This window comes from Ochotona princeps, chromosome 5, assembly GCF_030435755.1.
Source record: "Ochotona princeps isolate mOchPri1 chromosome 5, mOchPri1.hap1, whole genome shotgun sequence".
NCBI lineage: Eukaryota > Metazoa > Chordata > Mammalia > Lagomorpha > Ochotonidae > Ochotona > Ochotona princeps.
In genome coordinates this window covers 7501849-7521365 of record NC_080836.1, presented here as the reverse complement: position 1 = coordinate 7521365, position 19517 = coordinate 7501849, and the positions used below count along the sequence as shown (strand labels likewise).

General features: G+C 42.1%; 1 protein-coding gene across 1 annotated transcript in view; it reads right to left on the bottom strand.

Moving 5' to 3' along the window:
- The window catches only part of LOC101533345 (contactin-associated protein-like 5), a 326990-nt gene that overhangs the window by 137719 nt on the left and 169754 nt on the right, over positions 1–19517 (bottom strand). Inside the window, exon 14 of the mRNA XM_058664175.1 lies at positions 10325–10441. Within this exon, the coding sequence (XP_058520158.1) occupies positions 10325–10441 (117 nt within the window). The remainder of the gene's footprint in view (positions 1–10324; positions 10442–19517) is intronic.

Here is a 19517-nt window from a genome sequence, read left to right as displayed (position 1 = left end):
GGGTTGAGAATACCAGCTTACATTCTTGTATCCCTTGTTTGTCCCTTGGAAGTCTTAGTGGTTGAGATTTCAGTGCTTTGCCATACAAAATGGAGAGAGTGCAATTTCTCCCCAGGGCCACTGGGAAAACTACATGGTATTGTGAATGCAAGATATCATTACCATTGACTCATGCCAGGATATACTCAAGGAATGTTACCAATGACAGCTTCATAGGCAGCTTCTCCAACCACCACCCAGTCACCTTGTACACTTGTGTTGACCTCACCCTTTTTTATTGTCCCCATACCATCTGTCAACTCCTATTCTTGCACCATGAATACAATCATCTGTATCCTCCTGTTTCTACAGAACAAGAATGAATTCATTCAGTTGATAACCTCAGTGTCTAGCTCAGCGCAGCAATTGGAAGTTTACCTTAAAGGCTTATTTTCTGAATGGCTGCTTGAACTGATGAGTGAGATAATGAGAAATGAGTAAGTAACTGAACACAGGAAAAATAAAGATGTAATAAATGGAGATGAGTAAGGACTTGAGGAAGTCAGTGAATGACAAAGGAAAGCTGCGACAATGGAAATCCCATTTCTATCACCTCCTGTTCTTATCCATGTGGGCTCGAATCCGCTGGCTCTGCTGAATGTGTAACAGGAATTTTTCTAAGAACCTGCTAACATTCTTGTCAATTTAAGGCTGATAATGCTTTAATTTCGGGGTAATGCTACAGCTTCTTTATTTAGTAGTTAATTTAATGGCCTAATTTAGCAGCAGATTGTGCTATGTGCCGCTTACTGAGAGACTTCGTAAAGCCCAAGCCTTCAACACAAGTATTACTGCTCCCAAGCTCCTCCCTAAGAGATTAGCTTTCTAGAAGACCCTCACGTTTTTTTTTTTAATGCACAATGCATTAAACAGGAAGAAAAGCACCTAGACAAGACCATCATTGTCTGAACTATCCAAATGTCTTTATAGTCCCTAGGATTAGGCTTGTATTATTATTATTATTATTATTATTATTATTATTATTATTATTATTATTATTTCATGATACAATTGATTTTAGGCTCAGAGACCCCCCCCATATGTTGTAACAATAGTTTAGTCCATCAACAACCGATTTTAGTTACAGAAAGCAAGTTGCTGCTATGAATCTTAACAGCAATGCCAATACTGTTGCAATGGTTTCAGGTGCTCCTGAGCGACAGAGTATGAGCTCCAGGAATGAGTCCAGGCAGGAGACACAGCTGCTGAGACCTTCTCCCTGGTGACATGAGACCTGTGTCCAGGGGGGAGGGACAGCTCATCTGGAAAGGACCTCAGATCCCTTTCTGTTTGCTGGGTGGCAGTAACTCTCCAATAGTCTTCATCCCCTCACTCGTTGCATTGAGTAGATGCAGCCAGATCATCCTCACTCTCTATTGGTAGAGACAGATGCCAAATACAAAGATTGAGAGTCCTGTCTATGGCTCTTCTAAAAACATTGTAAAACAAAACAGTAATGTAGCATTTCAGAGACTGCAATACGCATGGATGTTGTTCTAAGAATTTTAATTGATTCATGTCAATTCATCAGTCTTCACTAGCCTTTGAAAATTGAAAACCAAGGAGAAAGAACCTGCATGGATGCAGGTGGAGGTCAATGGGATGAGGAAGCGTGGCCTTATCTACGTTTCTACAAGATCACTCCGCCTGTGTCTCAATTATGAGTCTGGGTGGGCGAAGACGTTGCAGGTTTTGATTATAAAGTATATGAAGCCCAGGAACAGGACTCACATCATCTCTATCCTCTCATTGGTTCATTAGCACTCAACAACAGAGACTACAATGCAAACTGATGCAAAGCACTAAAGGGTAGTCTGTCCTGGCCCCTAAGTCTTTACCTCACCTCTCTGTGATAAGATGTATGGAGTACAGAGCAAAGCCTTAAACCTAGACAGCAACAATTTGTATTCTGCTCCTAGAATTTATTAGCTTCCCTAATATAACTGTGAACTGAAAATTATCCTAGATGCTTCACAGTGAAGCAAGCTGCACTGGCATGGTATCCTGTAGATAATCAACATGATTTTATTGTAGTCTGTAATCAAGTGACACAATTTCAACATGCTACTTCTACAGTCAATACTTACTCAACTTATGATAAGCAATAAATGTGAGAACATGAGCACAGCTTGTTCTGTGAGTCTTTGGCAAGGAAGTGGTGTGTGAGAAGAAAGAGGGTGTGGACAGTCATGCTTTTCAGTAGGAGCCTGAAACTTTCTCACAAAAGCATAGGGCACAGGCACTGCATTCTTCTTGTTTTTCCATACAGTGCAACTCCCAAAAATTAGCTACCTGTGTACAAACAAATGGCCAGTCGAGCAGCCCCATCCTTTGTCCTGGATGATGCTTAGTCTCCTGCAGCCTGGAGGTAAGCCACCACCATTGCTCAAGCTGTGCCAAGTGTGTAGGAAAATGTTCTCCTTACTTCCCAGCAAAGCTGGGATGATAACTGATTACCTGTAACCACATTGCATAATTATGTACAAGAATATTGGGCAGAATTCAAAAACAGCTTCCCAATAAGCTCCAGTATGCACAATTTGATAGGTTTTAGTGAAAAGTAAAGGCTTCTGCCCAGGGAGTGGGAAACAGCATTGTAACAGTTTGAGAAAAAAAAAAGTTCTGCTTTAGGTATCTGGCTACATGTTTATGGCAAGTTCTTTACAGTACCAGATGACTGCCACAAAAGTCCACGCGTGAAGTCGGCATTGCGCCCCTCCAGACACAAAACAAACATCTTTTGCTAGTGATTCTAGAAAAATAATTTTGCATGTCAACATGCCGTTGTGCCTTATAAAGCAAAAGCATCTTGCTACTTGGAAATGTATTTGACATGTTTAAACTGAGGCGGATGTAGTGAAATGTCGAGTTCCAAGGAATATCTTGTCACGGAGCTTTTTCATTTTATTCTGCCCTGTGGGTATTGGAAGATTCCCCTGAGACAGGCACCCCACGGGTCCTCAGAGCCTCTGAAACAGCACAGCACCTGTAACAGGGGAGCGTGGATTTTACAGCCAACAATAGAAGAAGGTTGTTTTTATGGCTAAGGTTACTATGAAAGAGATTTTAAGGAATTATATGAAAAATGGAATTAAAGATGGGTACTTTGTTTTTCAAGATTCATCCTTGTGACCAGTGCAGTAGCTTAGCAGCTAAAGTCCTCACCTTGAAAGCACCAGGATCCCATATGGGCGCCGGTTCTAAACCCAGAAGCCCCACTTTCCATCAGCTCACTGCTTCTGCCCTGGAAAGGCAGTTGAGGATGGGCCAAACCCTTAGGACTCTGCACCCGCGTGGGAGACCCAGAAGAGGCTCCTGGCTCCTTGCTTTGGATTGGCTGAGCTCTGGCTTTTGTGACCGCTTGGAGAGTGAATCACCAGACAGAAGATCTTCCTTTCTGTATATCTGACTTTGCAATAAAAATAAAGTAAATCTCTTAAAAATTATTAAAATATATGTAAAAAATGGATGCATCCTTATGTGAAAGGCAAAATGAAAGGAGAGGGAGTTAAGGAGAATATGTATTCACTGATTCATTCCCAAATGTTCATTAAAAGCCAGGGTTGGGCAATCCTGAAGCCAGGAGCCAGAGATTTCATCTGGACTTCTCCGTGGGTGGTAGGGTCCAAGTACTTAGACCATGGCATACTGCTTTCTGGGTACATTGCCAAGTTCAAGATTGGAAGCAAAGCATCTGGGACTCAAGACTAGTATTTTTCTATTAGATGCGGGTGTCACAAACAGCAGCATTACCTGCTGTACTCTGCCCTGCTGAAAAACTGTATAATCCAAGTACAGATTTCTGTGCATAGCTGTTTAAAAAATATGCGTTTTAAATTATTTTTATTAACAGAAAGGCAGAGTTCCAGAGAGAGGAAAGACAGAGAGAAATGATCTGTTTGCTAACCCATCCCTCAGTGGCCAGTTGAAATCACGAACCAGGAACTTCTTCTGTATCTCCCATGTTCGCCTTGTTGGAGGCCTAGAGTTGCTCCAACCTCTGCTGCTTTTCCAGGAAGTTGGATCAAAAGTGGAGCAGTCAGGATTGCACTGGTACCCCTGCATGGTGGAGCCTTCAGCAGAGGCATCGCCTGTAATGCCACCTTGCAAATTTTTGAAATGGTTTCATGCAGATATCTTCAAAAATATGTAGACAATATGTAGTATGAAAACATGGGGCCAAAATACATGTACAGCTCCTTTTACTTCTTGTTGTTTTGGAAGTTTCCTTGTGTTGTCCTGACCCCCTCTCTAGGTTTTCAGGAATGAAATTCAAATTCATGGAGGCAACTAGCAGCAGGTGAGTGTTTTTGTTTTTTTTTTTAATTGAAAAGTCAGCCATACAGAGAGGAAGAGAGACAGAGAGAAACAATTTCTGTCTGTTGACTCACTCCCTAAGTGGCCACACTGGCCAGAGCTATACCAATCCGAAGCCAGGAGCCAGGAGCTTCTTCTGGGTCTCCCAGGTGGATGCAGGGTCCAAAGACTTTGGGCCATTCTCAATTGCTTTCCTAGGCTACAAGCAGGGAGCTGGGTGGGAACTGGGCCACCAGGATTAGAACCGGCACCCACATGGGATCCCAGCACATGCCAGGTGAGGACTTTAGCCACTAGGCTACTGCACTGGGCCCCAGATGCTCCTGTTTGGAACTGTACTCATAGACAAGATAGCAAGTGGAGGAGATAACTTAAGTACAGTTTGGTTAAGCACTAAGGGTTGTTTCATGACTGTTATTGATTTCACAGGACAGAACCTCAGCCTAAGATAAATTGTGGAAAATAGAAAGATAAAGACAGAGAAGTAAAGATTAGTCTTCAGTTAAGCAATGATTTCTCAGAGTTCAACTGACATTGGATTTACCCAGTGTGTGTGTGTGTGTAAAAGCAGATTCAAGGATTTGCCATACTCTGTCCTTTATTTCTTACGAAGGAGCTCACTGTTAGTGGGGAAACACAAGTATACACGGTTGTAACAAATTAGTGTTGCTGGTGTTCTGTTAAAATTTACAGAAGAGGAGAGTGGAGTGTTGGCACCCTAACCCAACAGAATAAACAGTGTGTGTGTGTGTGTGTGTGTGTGTGTGTGTGTGTGTGTGTGTTTGAGAGAGAGAGAGAAAGATTTCAAGGAATTGAATTATAAAAGCTTAACTGTAAGTTAGACCAGCAGGCTAGAGAGAAAATTGCAGCTCACGTTCAAAGACATCAAATGGCAGAATCCTTTCTTGTTTCAGCAAGGATTGCATTTCTTCTACTAAAGTCTTCACTAAGTGGATGATGATAACACACGCTACAGAGAAAAATCTTTTTTGAATCTCATTGAATTAAAGTTAATTTTACCCATTAAAACACCTTCACAGAAAATATCTAAGAGTATTTGACTACACATGTGGATGCTGTGTTCCTGTCAATGTTATAATTCACCATCTGATCAAGGAAAAACAACCTAGCTGCCTATAGAGGCACCTGAGCTGTTCACTAATCTGAACCCTTACCCTTGCCCTGTTTTTTCTCCACTCCTGACTTTTCCTGGGTAGAAGCCTCAGCGCCAAGACATTTTTTATTGTCTGATGGCATCTTACCTATCCTGCAGTCCACCTAAGTACCTTTTCACCCACCATCTCAATTCTTAGTCCAGGCTGGATTCCTGGTTATCAGAAAACATCCCTCCCTTCTTGACCAATAGACTTATGAAGCCAAACGTGATAGCAGATTTTGTCATCAGCCGAAATGATGTGATTTTTGCAAGTAGATAGTGGATTGGAGCCCTGATGCCCTTTTTAACAAAAACAATGATAACAAAAATTTGTTTAAATATGTCAGGCTCCTCTTGGCTATCTTCTTGTCTCTGAATTACTCATAAATTGAGTACCAACCTTTCGGGTTACTTGGTTCCCTAAGGTTATTTATTCACTGTGTTTCCCAAATTGATCCCAACTTTCCCTCACTCAATCTTCCCAGTTAAACAAAAATCCTTCGTGGTTGAGGATAAAGCTCATTACTCCAGGATTCACTTATTTGCACAGTTTGTGGCTTTCCCTTGCAGTCTGCATCCAAACTACCAACTGTGGTCAATGACGAACCAAATTATTTTTCCCTACTCCTTTGGTGAGTCCTTGAATGAAATCAATGCAGATCTTTCATTCATCCCACAAGACCCACCTTCCACATTGTGCCAGCTTTCTCTGTGCCTAGGAAAAGCTGACTGCTCTGGACTTCTGGATTCTGGATGGATTTGGCCAGTATAAAATCTAGGCTAGAGACTGACAGCCTGTGGAGAGACTGAGGTAAGTGGCCGTCTGCTCTGAGCTGGGTGTCCGTCAGGTGATATCTCAATTGCTCTGAAGGCTCAGCTTCTCTTCTGGAACCCACTACCCCACCCTGACTTCTGGCTGCCGGTGGGAGGACGTCTGTTCTAACTATTGCACTATGATTCCTGCCTGTAACTTCCTTTCACATGCTCAGCACACTGAACATAATCCGCAGTTTTAGCAAGTCACCTACCAGATACTCTGTCCTCATGACAGGGAATCAAAGATAAAATCCACTCACGGTGTGATGACGCTATCTTGCTTCCAATGCTTAGAGTGATTTTGTGTTTTACTCGGGATCAGCTAAATCATATGGTTTTACTCAAGAACCATCTGAAAAATCTTTTCTCTCTTTCTGTTCCTCTGGAGTTCAGACAGGAGATCCCCTTGATTAGAAACTCAAGGTCAGATCTGGAGCCTGACGCAGCTTTGGCTTGCACCTGTTCAGGCGAGTTGAGGTTTTGATCTAGCCATTATGATGTCTGATTAAGATAACCACATCCCATACTGGAGTACATGGGTTCAATATCATGTTCTGCCCCTGATTTAATTTCTGCTAATGTAGACTCCGGAAGGCAGCAGACACCAGCATGTATATACATAGATCTTTGTTACCATGTTTGGAAAAAATATATAGGAAATCATGTCCCATCCCAGACACTGCTTGAACATGGGGTGTGAACTACAAATAAGAGTTCTTCCTCTGGTTATTATGCATGAACGAAATTGTAGTGGTGTACCTTCTGTGCATATTTTTCTATCACTTAATTGCTCAATAAATCAACTGACTTTCCCATCATAGGGGAGCTGCTACTTTATATTACTTGGGGCCATTGCCTAGGATCATGCTGCAAAAAGCTCAGCCTGCTGTCATTGATGTGCACAGACAGAACTGTCTCGGGATGGGTGAGGAACTCAGGCGGCAGACACAGAAACAGCTGTCAGGACAGAGGAGTCGCCCCTTCTCAGGTAGCGAGCTGCGGGACCGTTCTTCAGGAGGCACAGGACCAAGGTGTCGTGGGATCCAGAACCACCACATGCACCTGACAGTGTCTTGCACGCTGCTTAGGAGAAACCTCCATGTGACATTCTGGATCCTGAATGAGCACAATGCTGTGAATCCATACTGCCTGGAGAATTGGGTCACTTGCCCTCAGCTGCCTTCAGCAGGAGGACAAAGGAAATCTACATCCCCCTGCTACACACACTATTGTTATTCTCTATGGGATTCCTCCAAGGATGCTGCTGAAAACTGCAGAGGACAGCAGCTTCATGTTTTCAGAAATTAACCCTAAGGGCACAACAACATTCATTTTCAAATTATCCTTTTTCTTTTTTAAAAAAATGTGTTTATTTTGTTCAAAGGCAGAGTGTCAGAGAGAAACACAGAGAAAGGGATCGTGTATCCACTGGTCCATTCTCCAAACGACCACAGCAGCCAGAAATAGGTCAGACCAAACCCAGGCATCCAGAACACTCTTTGGGCCTCCCACACAGGTGCATGAGCTCAAGTACCTGAACTGTTTCCAGCTTTGTTCCCTGGCATATGAGCAGGGAGCCAGAATAGAAGTGAAGTCACCAGGATCACCACAGGAACTGCAAAATGAGGCGCCTTAGTCCCACAGCTTAAACTACTGCACCACAATGCCATCTCCCAGTTCTGCTTCTTCTGTTTCCCTCACTCTTTCCATTCCCCTCTGCTCCATTCCCTGCACAACTCTATCATATTTTACATCATGACATAAGTTGCTCATGTTTAATAATGCTGAACATTTAATTGGAGGATATAATTTTCAGTGAAATAACCCAAACACAGAGACAAAAGCCGTATGTTCTGCCATACAGAGATGCCATGTGTATTAGTTTTTACTGCAAAAAGTGTTTTATTGATGCACTGTTTTGAGTCTCTGTAAAAAACTAATGAACAGAAATTATACACTACTGTAGTGTTAATGATTTTGTGACTCTTCTAAAAGTTGAAGATTCTTTCATTTGATAATTGTTTACATGACTTACTGGGCTAAGATTGTTTCACATTTATTTCTGGAGCTTTTGCTTAGTAGAGCCATGAAGTCTTTGACTAACATAAATGAAAAATTAGTTATGTCGAAAAACAGTAAGTAAAATATTTGCAAACCTTCCAAACAGAAATATGTACATAGTGCTACTTACTTGCATATTATAAAATGTCAAATTCATCGTGAGAGGTGTGTATTCTGACTTCTGCAAAGCGTTACTCTTGTATTTATGGATGCTTCATGGGAAGAACATACAAAGACGTACCTATCTTGTTCACATTCCAAGGAAATGCCCAGCGTGCACTGAGCCTGTTCAGCTTGGACAGAGTGAGAGGCTCCGCTGGCCGCAGAATCCCATCAGACACTCAGCAACCTGCACTTGCCCTCATGAGTGTCAGCTGGTTTACACAGAGTGGAACAAGTTCACATCTTCAGAAGCAGATGGCCCCACGTGATGAAGCTGATAGGATTTGCCTGTGAATCAGTATTCCCCTCTGTGGCTTTGCAGTTACATTCTTTGTGAAAGCTTAAAATTTTATGGTTATTTAATGCATGCACTTTAACTTCAGAATGCATTTCAATGATATAGTAAAGAAGTACATTTGGATTCTGGAACCAAAATTATTAACATGCATATGCATATGTGTACAAAAATGCCCATTTGGTCCTGGCGCAGTAGCCTATGGCTAAAGTCCTTGCCTTGAACGTGCTGCCCCACTTCCCATCCAGCTCCCTGCTTGTGGCCTGGGAAAGCAGCGTAGGATGGCCCAAAGCCTTGGGACCCTGCATCCGTGTGGGATACCGGAAGAAGCTCCTGGCTCCTGGCTATGGATCGGCTCAGTTCCAGCCACTGCAGCGACTTGGGGAGTGAATCATCAAATGGAAGATCTTCCACTCTGCCTCTCCCCCTCCTCTCTGTATCTCTGACTTTCCAATAAAAATAAACCAATCTTTAAAAATTTTAAAAATGCTCATTTATAACAAAGGTACCTAGACAATTCCAACAATATAATGACAATGGCATCCTTGAGATTATGAATAAATGGGAACATTGAAATTTGCTTCTGATTTTATATTTCCCCCTCAAACTTTGTAAAATGACCACTGATTATTTTGTAGCAAAAAGTAATAATTGAAAGCACTTTAAAGCAAAATAATGTCTCAATCCACAGGCTTTTGCTGAAGCAGAAGAAGGTTTATTAGCTTCCAGAATTTCCATGTGTGGCCACAGGATGTAGTACGTACCCCACTAAAGAAAGGAGCATATTGTCTTTTCTTTATTTTTCTTTATAAAATGGAGATGTGAAACATCTGCCCTAGACATTTATTATGAGGACTAAAGGAAATGATAGTTTCCAACTCTCATCTAAGTTGCCAGTGACCACGGATACACAGTAATCGCTGGCCGTCTTACCCCTTCCTTTAATTTTTGGAGATGAAGGATTAGGGAAATTTACATAAAAAAACTCAGAAAGCCTAGGAAATGTAGTATTATGGAATTCCTAATTGTAGAATGTCTGCAGCTTGGAATAATTAATGTGTTAATTATGTTTTGAGAAAAGTTAAGATCCAATTCTTTCCTTGTTCCCATTACACTAATGAGCAGGTCAAGCTCCTCACACAGTCCTCAGTACTAGACATGATGCCAAGTTTCCGACTTACAAAGAGAAGGTTTCTCATTAATTCTCAGACTTTTTTTATTACTATTTGTTGCTTGTTTTCTTTGTGCTTGTAACTTTTAAGAGAGAAACATTTATGGCAGCCTTTTCAAAAAATGTTAGACAACTGAATATTGGTTCAAAAACACCTCCTTAGGTTCAAGGATCTACTTTCCTCTCCTTCTTGTTCATGAGGAAATCTAGCCGCTAATTGCTATGAAAATTTGTCCTTGAATATTTCAACCACACAGGTGTCTTCTTCCACAAGAGGCCCTTTTGCTTCAAAAGCTGAGGGTAAGTGTGATATTGCAGTACATTTGGAGAGGTGCCAGGGGCCCGCTGCCATCTGAGTCGATGTGGAAGAAGCCGGCTGTGTTCCCTTGATGCATGTACACCTCGCAGGACTGCTCATAGATGGCTGAAAAGACACAAAATCAAGGGAAAGAAAACGTTCGCTGTGGTTACCCCCTGTAGCAGTCAGTAACTCTTGCTTCTCCTGACTTCCGCGTGCATGCCTCTTCCGTTGGCAGGCTTGACTTTCTTCCCAGGCCTTCTCAAACCAGTATACAAATGTGTGTCATAGACACATTTACCAGGGCTGTTCCTTCATCCTTCTTCCTTCCTTCTTCTAAATTCACCTCATAGATTACATCGCTCTCAAGTCTCTTACCTCTTTTAAGGCCCTCATCTTTACAGAATTATATGTCCCTTCCTTATACTCCATGGTATATGGATCTATGTTTATCAATCTATTATTCTTTTTCCCAGATTGGGAAAGTAGTCATCGTGTGTTGTTTAACAATGTAGTTTAACATCTACTACTGTACTGTGACACTCAGGTAAAATTTCAATGGATATTTGCTTAGTGAACTTTTAAGAATGCCTCTAGGGGGTTGTTTTATTTGTGTAGCAGGTTAAGCAGATGGTTCAGATGTCCCTACCTCCACTATTTCTGATCCAGGCTCTCTTTTTATTCTCCTGAAATGCAATAGATGGTGTCTCCAGAATTTGAGTTTATGTCACCCATATGAGAGAGGCAAGTGGAATTCCCAGCCCCTGCATTTCCCTGTGTCTGTCAGTCTACAGGTACCCCTCTACTCTTGTTCTCTCTCCTCCTGTTTCCTGGAATGCTCCCTCTCTACTTCACACTGGGCAATGTTTCTCCTTCTGTTTAAACATGTCCTTACCCTATTCTGCCATCTTGATTCTCCTAAAATTGTTATATCTTTTTTTTTTTTTAGATTTATTTATTTTTATTGGAAAGGCCGGATGTACAGAGAGGAGGAGAGACAGAGACGAAGATCTTCCATCTGATGATTCACTCCCCAAGTGATCATAACGGCCGGTGCTGCGCTGATCCAAAGCCAGGAGCCAGGAACTTCTTCCGGGTCTCCGACGCGGGTCCAGGGTCCCAAGGCTTTGGGTCATCCTCGACTGCTCTCCTAGGCCACAAGCAGGAAGCTGGATGGGAAGTGGAGCTGACAGGGCCAGAATTGGTGCCCATATGGGATCCTGGTGCTTTCAAGGCGAGGACTTTAACCACTACGCTATCGTGCTGGGCCCAAATTGCTATGTCTTATACAAGTTCTCCATTGACCCCCAAAAACATCCATGATGAAACCATCATGTTTTTGTCTGGGAAGAATATGGTAACATCCAGGAAAATCAGAAAAAAAAATTAGTATGTAATATTTGTGTTGAAGCAGCAAGTAGTCACCCACCATGATGTTAAATGGGACAAGCTCACACTAGGAAAATAGATGTACAGTGAATGGTACAGTGACAGATAAATGAAGCCTCTTTAGCACAAACTTTACATTAATGTGAACAGGTGCATAGCATAACGGTATAAAGCACGTAGATCTGCATTTTCACATCAGAGAAAAAACAGTCTGAATATAATTCAGCAGCTAATTTACAGCCTATGGTATAACTGAAAATGTCCTTGTGATGTCCACGCTCATTACAGGTAATGATAGCATTCTGAAAGCAAAGTAGTTTTATTTCGAGCTCAACTTTTCAATACCAAGGTCAGAGCTGTAGTCCTTTTGCCCCATTATTTAATTCCTACTGTAAAACTACAGATGCAGACAAGAAGCATGACAGCATATGTGTTTGAGGCCATAAAAATGACTCATTTCTATTTGCTTTCCTCATTCTTTGTATTCTCAGCAAAATAACAATTGTGACATCAATGTATATTTAGTTACCTGTCTACACACAGAACCTAAACGTATACATAAATCAAATAAATTCTCATAATCAAATAAGTGCTTGTGAATCATTTTGCATTCAGCAGTCTTTTATTTACTTATGCTTATCAAATCCCTCATACGGTGCATTTCAGGGACTTTGCTTTGGCCTATTTTCATTGAAGGGGGAAAAATATTAAAATGAATGGGATTGCTGAAATTAGTTTAAAAACGTCAGGATATTAAGTTAGAAAATACATTATTTTTGATGTTCCTATTTACAGATAGCTGGAGCAGTCTTAAAAATCGATATTTTCATCACTTAGAGGGAGATTGGGTGAAGATGAACCCAAATTAGGATGCAACCCATGGATGGGAGAGAGGGTGTGTGTGACTATACAGGGAAAGTGTGAATGACAGCTGTCATGAAACTGTTCTGGATTTTCTTTATGATGTTGATCACAGAAATTTGCACACAGAACTAAACACTCACCATTGTGCTTATTGCAAAAATGCAAGTGTCTGACTGAGTGGTTAGGATGCCTGTGTCCTACAATAGATGATATGAGATCAAGTCCTGTCTCCAGTTCCAGATTGCAGATTCCTGCTCAAGCACAACCAGGGAACTGGTGGTGATGGTGGCCAGTCATTCACTTCCCACCATCGTGATGGGGTTCCCAACTACATGATTCACCCTGGCTGAACCCTGGCTGTGCGGGCACTTGAGAAGTGAACAACTGAATGGTAATTCAATTTGTCTGGGAATTTCATTGAAGACAAAATGCACATCAACAGTTGCTAATTACAAACAGAACATTCTATGAAAAATTTTTGTTACACCACATGCTATCTTAAACTTCTGGAATCAATAATTTACAGAAACTTAATCATCCTTCATATAAAGTAAATATGGTCAATTAGGCATGTTTATATAATTCTTTCCTGTAAGTCACAGCTAAATTTCATCCAGTCTTTGGGAGTAAAGTCATGGGTATGTCAAGGCAAGGGCTGCTATGAGCCTCAATGGCATATATGTCCTGGAAAGCTGTGGGTCTTTAGCTGAGTAACACAGCCATCAGGTCCACCTGAGCTTCATAGGTTCACATGCACAGTTGAGGACCTGTCCTGATTTGCTGGCACAGATTCTCTTCAGAGAAGGTTCTAGAAACTTTACCCTATCATCAATGGGCTATGGATAAATAAACTTTGCAAAGTCAGGCCCATCTCAGTAACCTAGCAGCTAAAGTCCTTGCCTTGCACACTCTGCGATCCTATATGGGCAATGGCTCTACTCCCTGCCATCCCGCTTCCCATCCAGCTCCCTGCCTGTGGCCTGGGAAATCAGTTGAGGATGACCCAGAGCCTTGGCACCCTGCACCCACATGGGAGTTCTGGAAGAGGTTCATGGCTCATGGTTTCAGTTTAGCACAGCTCTGGCCATTGAATCCTCTTGGAGAGTGAATCAGCAGGTGGAAGATCTTTCTCTCTGTCTCACTTCATATCTGTATATCTAACTTTCCAATAAAATAAATATTTCCAAGCCAAATAATGACTTCAACTCTTTCAAAATGCTGTCTCTAATTTTTGATTCTTATGATCTTTAAGTTCTTTTCAGGAAAATAATCCTCTTTCAGTTGTGAAATCCAAGAATATTTCATAATTCACTGACTGTGTAACCCTACTCATGGCTAATAATCTCAATAATGTCCCACTCTGTGCCTTTCAAGACTAGATATTTTCCAGGCTGACAGTTCTGAACTCAAAGTTTTTCCTTCCATCTCTGATAACAGAAGGGAATCACCACAGACAAATCTTCCCAGCATAGAAATGGAACTAGAGAAATCACAAGCAAATTTGACTTCTTCAGTTTCTCCCAACATGTTTATGTTTCCACGGGTTCAGACTTGCGGAGATCAAAAAAGCTGTAGTGTTCGCCATTGAGGAGACTGGAGGGCAGCCAAACTTCTCAGCATCTACTTTGAGTGGACTTTCACTGGAGTCTATACTACTGTGCAAGCACTTTATATGCTGGAAAATTGGCTTGTCTTATTCTTACTATTTCTTCAGTTGAAGAGAGGTTGTAGAAGAAGCAAAGGGCTAAGGAGAGGAAGAGAGGAAATGGAGGGCAGAGAAGGGGAGAGTGAAACAGAATTCTTCTGTGCTCATCCATTCTCCAAATGCCCCCAGCAGCCAGGATGAGGCTGGCAGCTGGCACTCAATCTTGAGCCCCCAGGAGAGTAGCAGGGATCTGAGTACTAAAGCTGTCACTTCATTCCATGGTGTAAGCGGGAAGGAAGCTGAAATGAAGAGCAGGGTTGTGTATCAGATCCAGGCATTGTGGTGTTGATTGCAGATGTCTCAAACGTGATATTTTGGTTAGGCCTGTTCTGTGTGAACCTTATCAGAGAGCCCCATGCATGACATGGAATATTTTTATACACTCTAGGATTGGAAGACAAACTGTTTCATAGCTCGTATAGGACTCTGATTCAGAGTGTCTTCTGACACTCTGCAGCAGGAGAAAACACTCAGCATCAAATTCAATATTGTGGTAATAGTCAAGCTTTACAGATGTCAATGTTTGTAATCCAAATACTTATTTGAAATTACTCAGGATTTTAGTTTATGTTGGAGCCCCAGCACCACAGGGAATTGAATAGAGGAGGAGAGGTTACATGTCTGGTCCAATGGAAAGGAACAGATGAAATCATCAAGATTAATTGTAGGGGGTATCTATAGGAGACACAATAACCATGTGCTGTAACAGTTGCTGTTGGTCAGCATAGTGCCCACTTCCCATAAGGATCAGCTTCAGGCACACTGTATCCAGCATCCCTAAACTCATGCAGAGAAATAATGTGCATTGTATTATGTGACACAGTTTCATAGGTACTGGGATTCTCCCCACCCCTCCCCACACCCTCCCCCCATGGTGGATTCCTCCACCTTGTTGCATAACCGCAGTTCAAGTTCAGTTGAGATTCCCTCTTTGTAAGCATAAACTAAACAGAGCCCAGCATCTTATAGTCCAGTCACATTCCTCGGCTTCTTGGGGAGACCCCGTCTGGTCAGAGGGCAGACCAAGCAGAGTATCATCCCCATCAATTAAAGGCTCCAACATACCCTCAGCAACTATTAGCTTCATTGTGGAATTAATTGATATAGTATTGAGTAACCAACATGTTGTAAACAAATGTGATTTCTTAATTACCTTCTGTGGTCACCTCATTGACATTTCAGTTTTAGTTTATACACAACATATAACAGCATACATTTGTAATTATTTTGTTTTATGATTTTAGAGCATCTATTTAGTGTATTTTGTGATTTCTCTTTTTTTTCTCACTTCTTACACATTTTACATTATGTTTGCAGAATATGTCTGGGAATAAATTTGAAAAAGTAAAAAAACAAAAACAAAAACAAAAACATCTTCTAAGAAAGCCTTTAGATAAGAATTTTACTTTAGTCCCACCTCTCTCTCTCTCTCTTTCATTCACACACACACACACACACACACACACACACCAAACATTTAAGAGCAAAAACAACCAAATCTGAAGCTCAAAGGTATCACAAGCTTTTACGCTATAGGTCAGCCAAGGCTCCCAGCTCAGAGTTCCGGGTCCAGCCGCCATCTCTTTGAGCTCACTCAGTGAGTGATGTCATGGTGTTCTCGTCATCACACATGGGAGAAACTCCTACTAAAGTTCAAGGCCTGGATGTTGTAAGCAGATCAGATTGATGCAAATCCACTGTTTGACCTGTTCAACTTGAAACGGAATCTCTCCTGACACGGTGACACAGCTCACTCAGTGGTCGTTGACTTTAGGGACGGAATGCACACAAAGTAATTGGGTATTTATATATGTGAGAATCCCTGACTGCTTTCCCCAGGAATGAAACAGAGGAGCCCACAACATACTGTCCTCGACGGCTCATTCTAGATCTTAGGCTCCAGTCCCCCTTCCCTTTGAAAGCCTTGGTCTGGTTGGCCATTCAGGAACAGGTGTCCATTGTGTTTGCCATGTGTTTGCTTGTCTCCAAGGCATAAACCTTGAGTTTACAACCAAATGATGATGTCAAGCCACACAGAGGAGAGCACATGTTGCATGCTATTAAATGGAAATGGTTTTAAACCAAGATGTTGTGAGTAAAAATTCTGTTTGTGCTCCTTATAAACTGCATATGCCTGGACTTGTTCAAGTGTTCATCAAATCAAGAACTTGGCTGCAATTTTCAAGCTAAATAGAGAATATTTACATCAAATCTTTCCTTACTTAAAAAAAGGACTTCTGCATAGAAAAGCTTACAGAGATGCAGTGAATGTGATGAGAGACACTATGGCATGGAAAAACAGGCAATCAGTACTTAGAGTCCAACAGCACCTGAGTTCATATCCAGCAAGTGCTGTGACTATGTGGGCATCTCCCTGGATACTGAAGATACTTCCTGTGCCATTCATGGCACATTCTGCACATTGCACGTGTTTCACGATTACTGGTAACTACACTGTCATTTTTTTACATGTTTTGAAGAGCAACCAAAAATTCTTGTTTCCAACAGAGTAAGAGGCATGCCAGGACTAATCTTGTCATGTGGGCTTGTTTATGACAAAGACAAAGAGAATGTAGGTAACCTTTGATGATAAGAATATCCAGTCTGTGAAAGGCACTGGTTGGGTGGTGTTCGGGCTGATTGAAAGCTAAGGAGGGAGTTCCAGGCAGACGTGCCCGCCTGCTTCCTTCCTGGTAGAAATGACGACAGAGCATAAAGCTCAGGGGAAGGACAGCATTGAGGGTTATAGCTGACTAGGGATAGTTCGGTGTTTCTCAAGCAGAAATGGAGCAGGACGCATGCCCATTTCCTGTTATGTGCCTGAAAAATCCCCCCTGTGTGATTCTCATTGCCTTCATTTCTGCTGCGTGAAGATCCCTGAGGTCCTGGAGTGCAATGCAGAGAGGAGACTGAGGTTAACTGTGTCTTCATTCACCTCCATGGACTGACTCCAGGGCAGTGAGATGTGAGCAAGAAGAAACAGCTGCTAAGTCCCTGGGTGTTGGAATTCTCTGCTGAAGCTACCATGCCTTTCCCCAAATCCTTGCTGCTTAAACATTAGTCCAGCGACCAGTATATGTCAGAGGGCAAAGCCTGCTAACATGCACCCCTGTAGGCTCCTGAAGATCATCTGAGATTGTAAGTAACTAGTCCAAGGACTTGCCACCTGAAAAGGTGTGCTCTCAGTGAATGTGTCTTCCTGTCAACTACTCACTGTCTTACCCAAATGCTGAAGCAAAATCTCATATAGAAGTTGTCATGTTTCCAAAATCAAACCCAATCAGCAAAGTAATTAAGATAATCCTGGTGAATCTTGACATGCCTTTATGGATCTTAGAAATGAGTCCACGGCATTCACTTGTCTGTATTTTATCATCAATGCTGATCAGTTCAGAACCCTTTGTACAGACTCCACAGAGGTAAAATAAATGATTTTTCCCCCATTGGCATGTTGTAAGGACTTGTCCTCCTACATGAATTGGTCTTTGACTTTTCTCGGTTGTGATAAAGACACTTTGCAATGAAAAAGTGTCTCTCTTTAACCTCTGTAGTCCATGGGATATTTGACACTATAGGATTTACAATAAATACAGGCAATTGGGTCAAGGAACCAGCAGAGGATCTGAACAGAAGAAATACAAGTGGCCAACAAATGCATGAAGATATGATTGGCATCATTACCCCTCAGGGAAACAAAAACCGAAGCTGCAATGTGGTGGAATGTCACTCCAGTTAGATTAACCATTATAAAATAAAGACACAAAATAACAAATGCCTTACAAAAGTAGCATGGCCATCCTAGAGAATAGTACAAAAGTTCCCCCAGAAATTAAGGGCAGATCTATCATATGACTCAGCTAGCTCACTTTGTGGTACATATGTGAAGAAAATGAAATCAGTATATGCAACCCTGTATTCATTGCAGCCCTATTCACAAGAGCAAAGACAGAAAATGAACCTAGGTTTCCACCAATGGATGAGTGGATTAAAAAAAAAAAAGTAGTGTTGTGAGTATATACAAATAATAGTATTCTGGTATTAAAAAGAATGCAAGTTTGAGATTTGCAATGAAATAAATGACACCAGAAGCAATTCAGTGAAAGTTCAGATCAAATAAATCATCATTATTAGAAAAAGTTGAAAGAGTAGGAACATACGGAAGTTGTACAAAAGGTAATAAAACATAGTCAGATACATGTGGTAGGTCACAGCACTCCACAGCACTGTGGGTGACTCCTTCTCACAATCATGAGGGAGGATGACAGGCTTCAATATCTTTAAAGATAAATAAATGAAAAGTCTAATCTCCTGGTTTGATCAGTCTACCCATTTGTCTGGGTTGATGTGCAACAAGCGATTCATTTTAGATTGAATTCAAAATACTGTAGCTCTTCCAGCAGATAATGCTTATAATGTATTTCCATCATCAGAGTGCTCAAAGAATACTGATTGCAACATGATATCCAAGAAAGGAACTGGGACACACACTTCTGGGCTAGAGGTGATCAACTATAAAGGTAATGGGACTCAAGTCTCAGGATCACCTTGCCAAAACCCAGAGTGATTTTTACAATGTGGGTTCCAGCAGTGCACTTCCCAGGTTTACATGAACTCTGCGCAGTTAGAAGGAGTTCAAAGAGCAGTCATCCCACTAGGCTCTTGCACCTACTGGTCTGCGTGAGTCAGGGATGCCAAGCCACAGTGTCTAAGGCAGAGGTCGGGACAGGTGAGGGACGGAGCCAAGCTAAGTCAGAGCAACCACTGGCATGCGCGTGATCTATGGCTGGAAATAGGCCCAGTTGGGGAGCTAGGGGGACACCCTAACTGAGTTGAGGTTCCCACCAAGGGGCGGGTGGGCTGGAATGGGGGCTTTGTTCTGGTCAGGAAACAGTCGTAGTCTCCTTTGGCACAATTGTGGACTTGGACTGGACACAACACGCCAGGCCAGACCCCAACACCTTCTGGTGTCCTGGAGGACCAGGGTAAATGTGGGACAGACTAGGCTAGGTCTCAACCCCTACTGAATCATGTGTGAGCCGTATGTGGGTATGGATGAGCCGTGGCTGGGCTGAACCATCCAACAGCAAGAACCTGCTTGGGTTGAGGACCAGTCAGGAGGTGAACTGAGTAGGGCTGGCTCATGGACCCCCTGGTATGCGCAAAATCTGGCATTGGGAAGGGTTCTGATGGAGGAGCCTGGGCAACTCCTCTGGCAGGACACAGTCCCTGCAGGTAAGCGCAAGA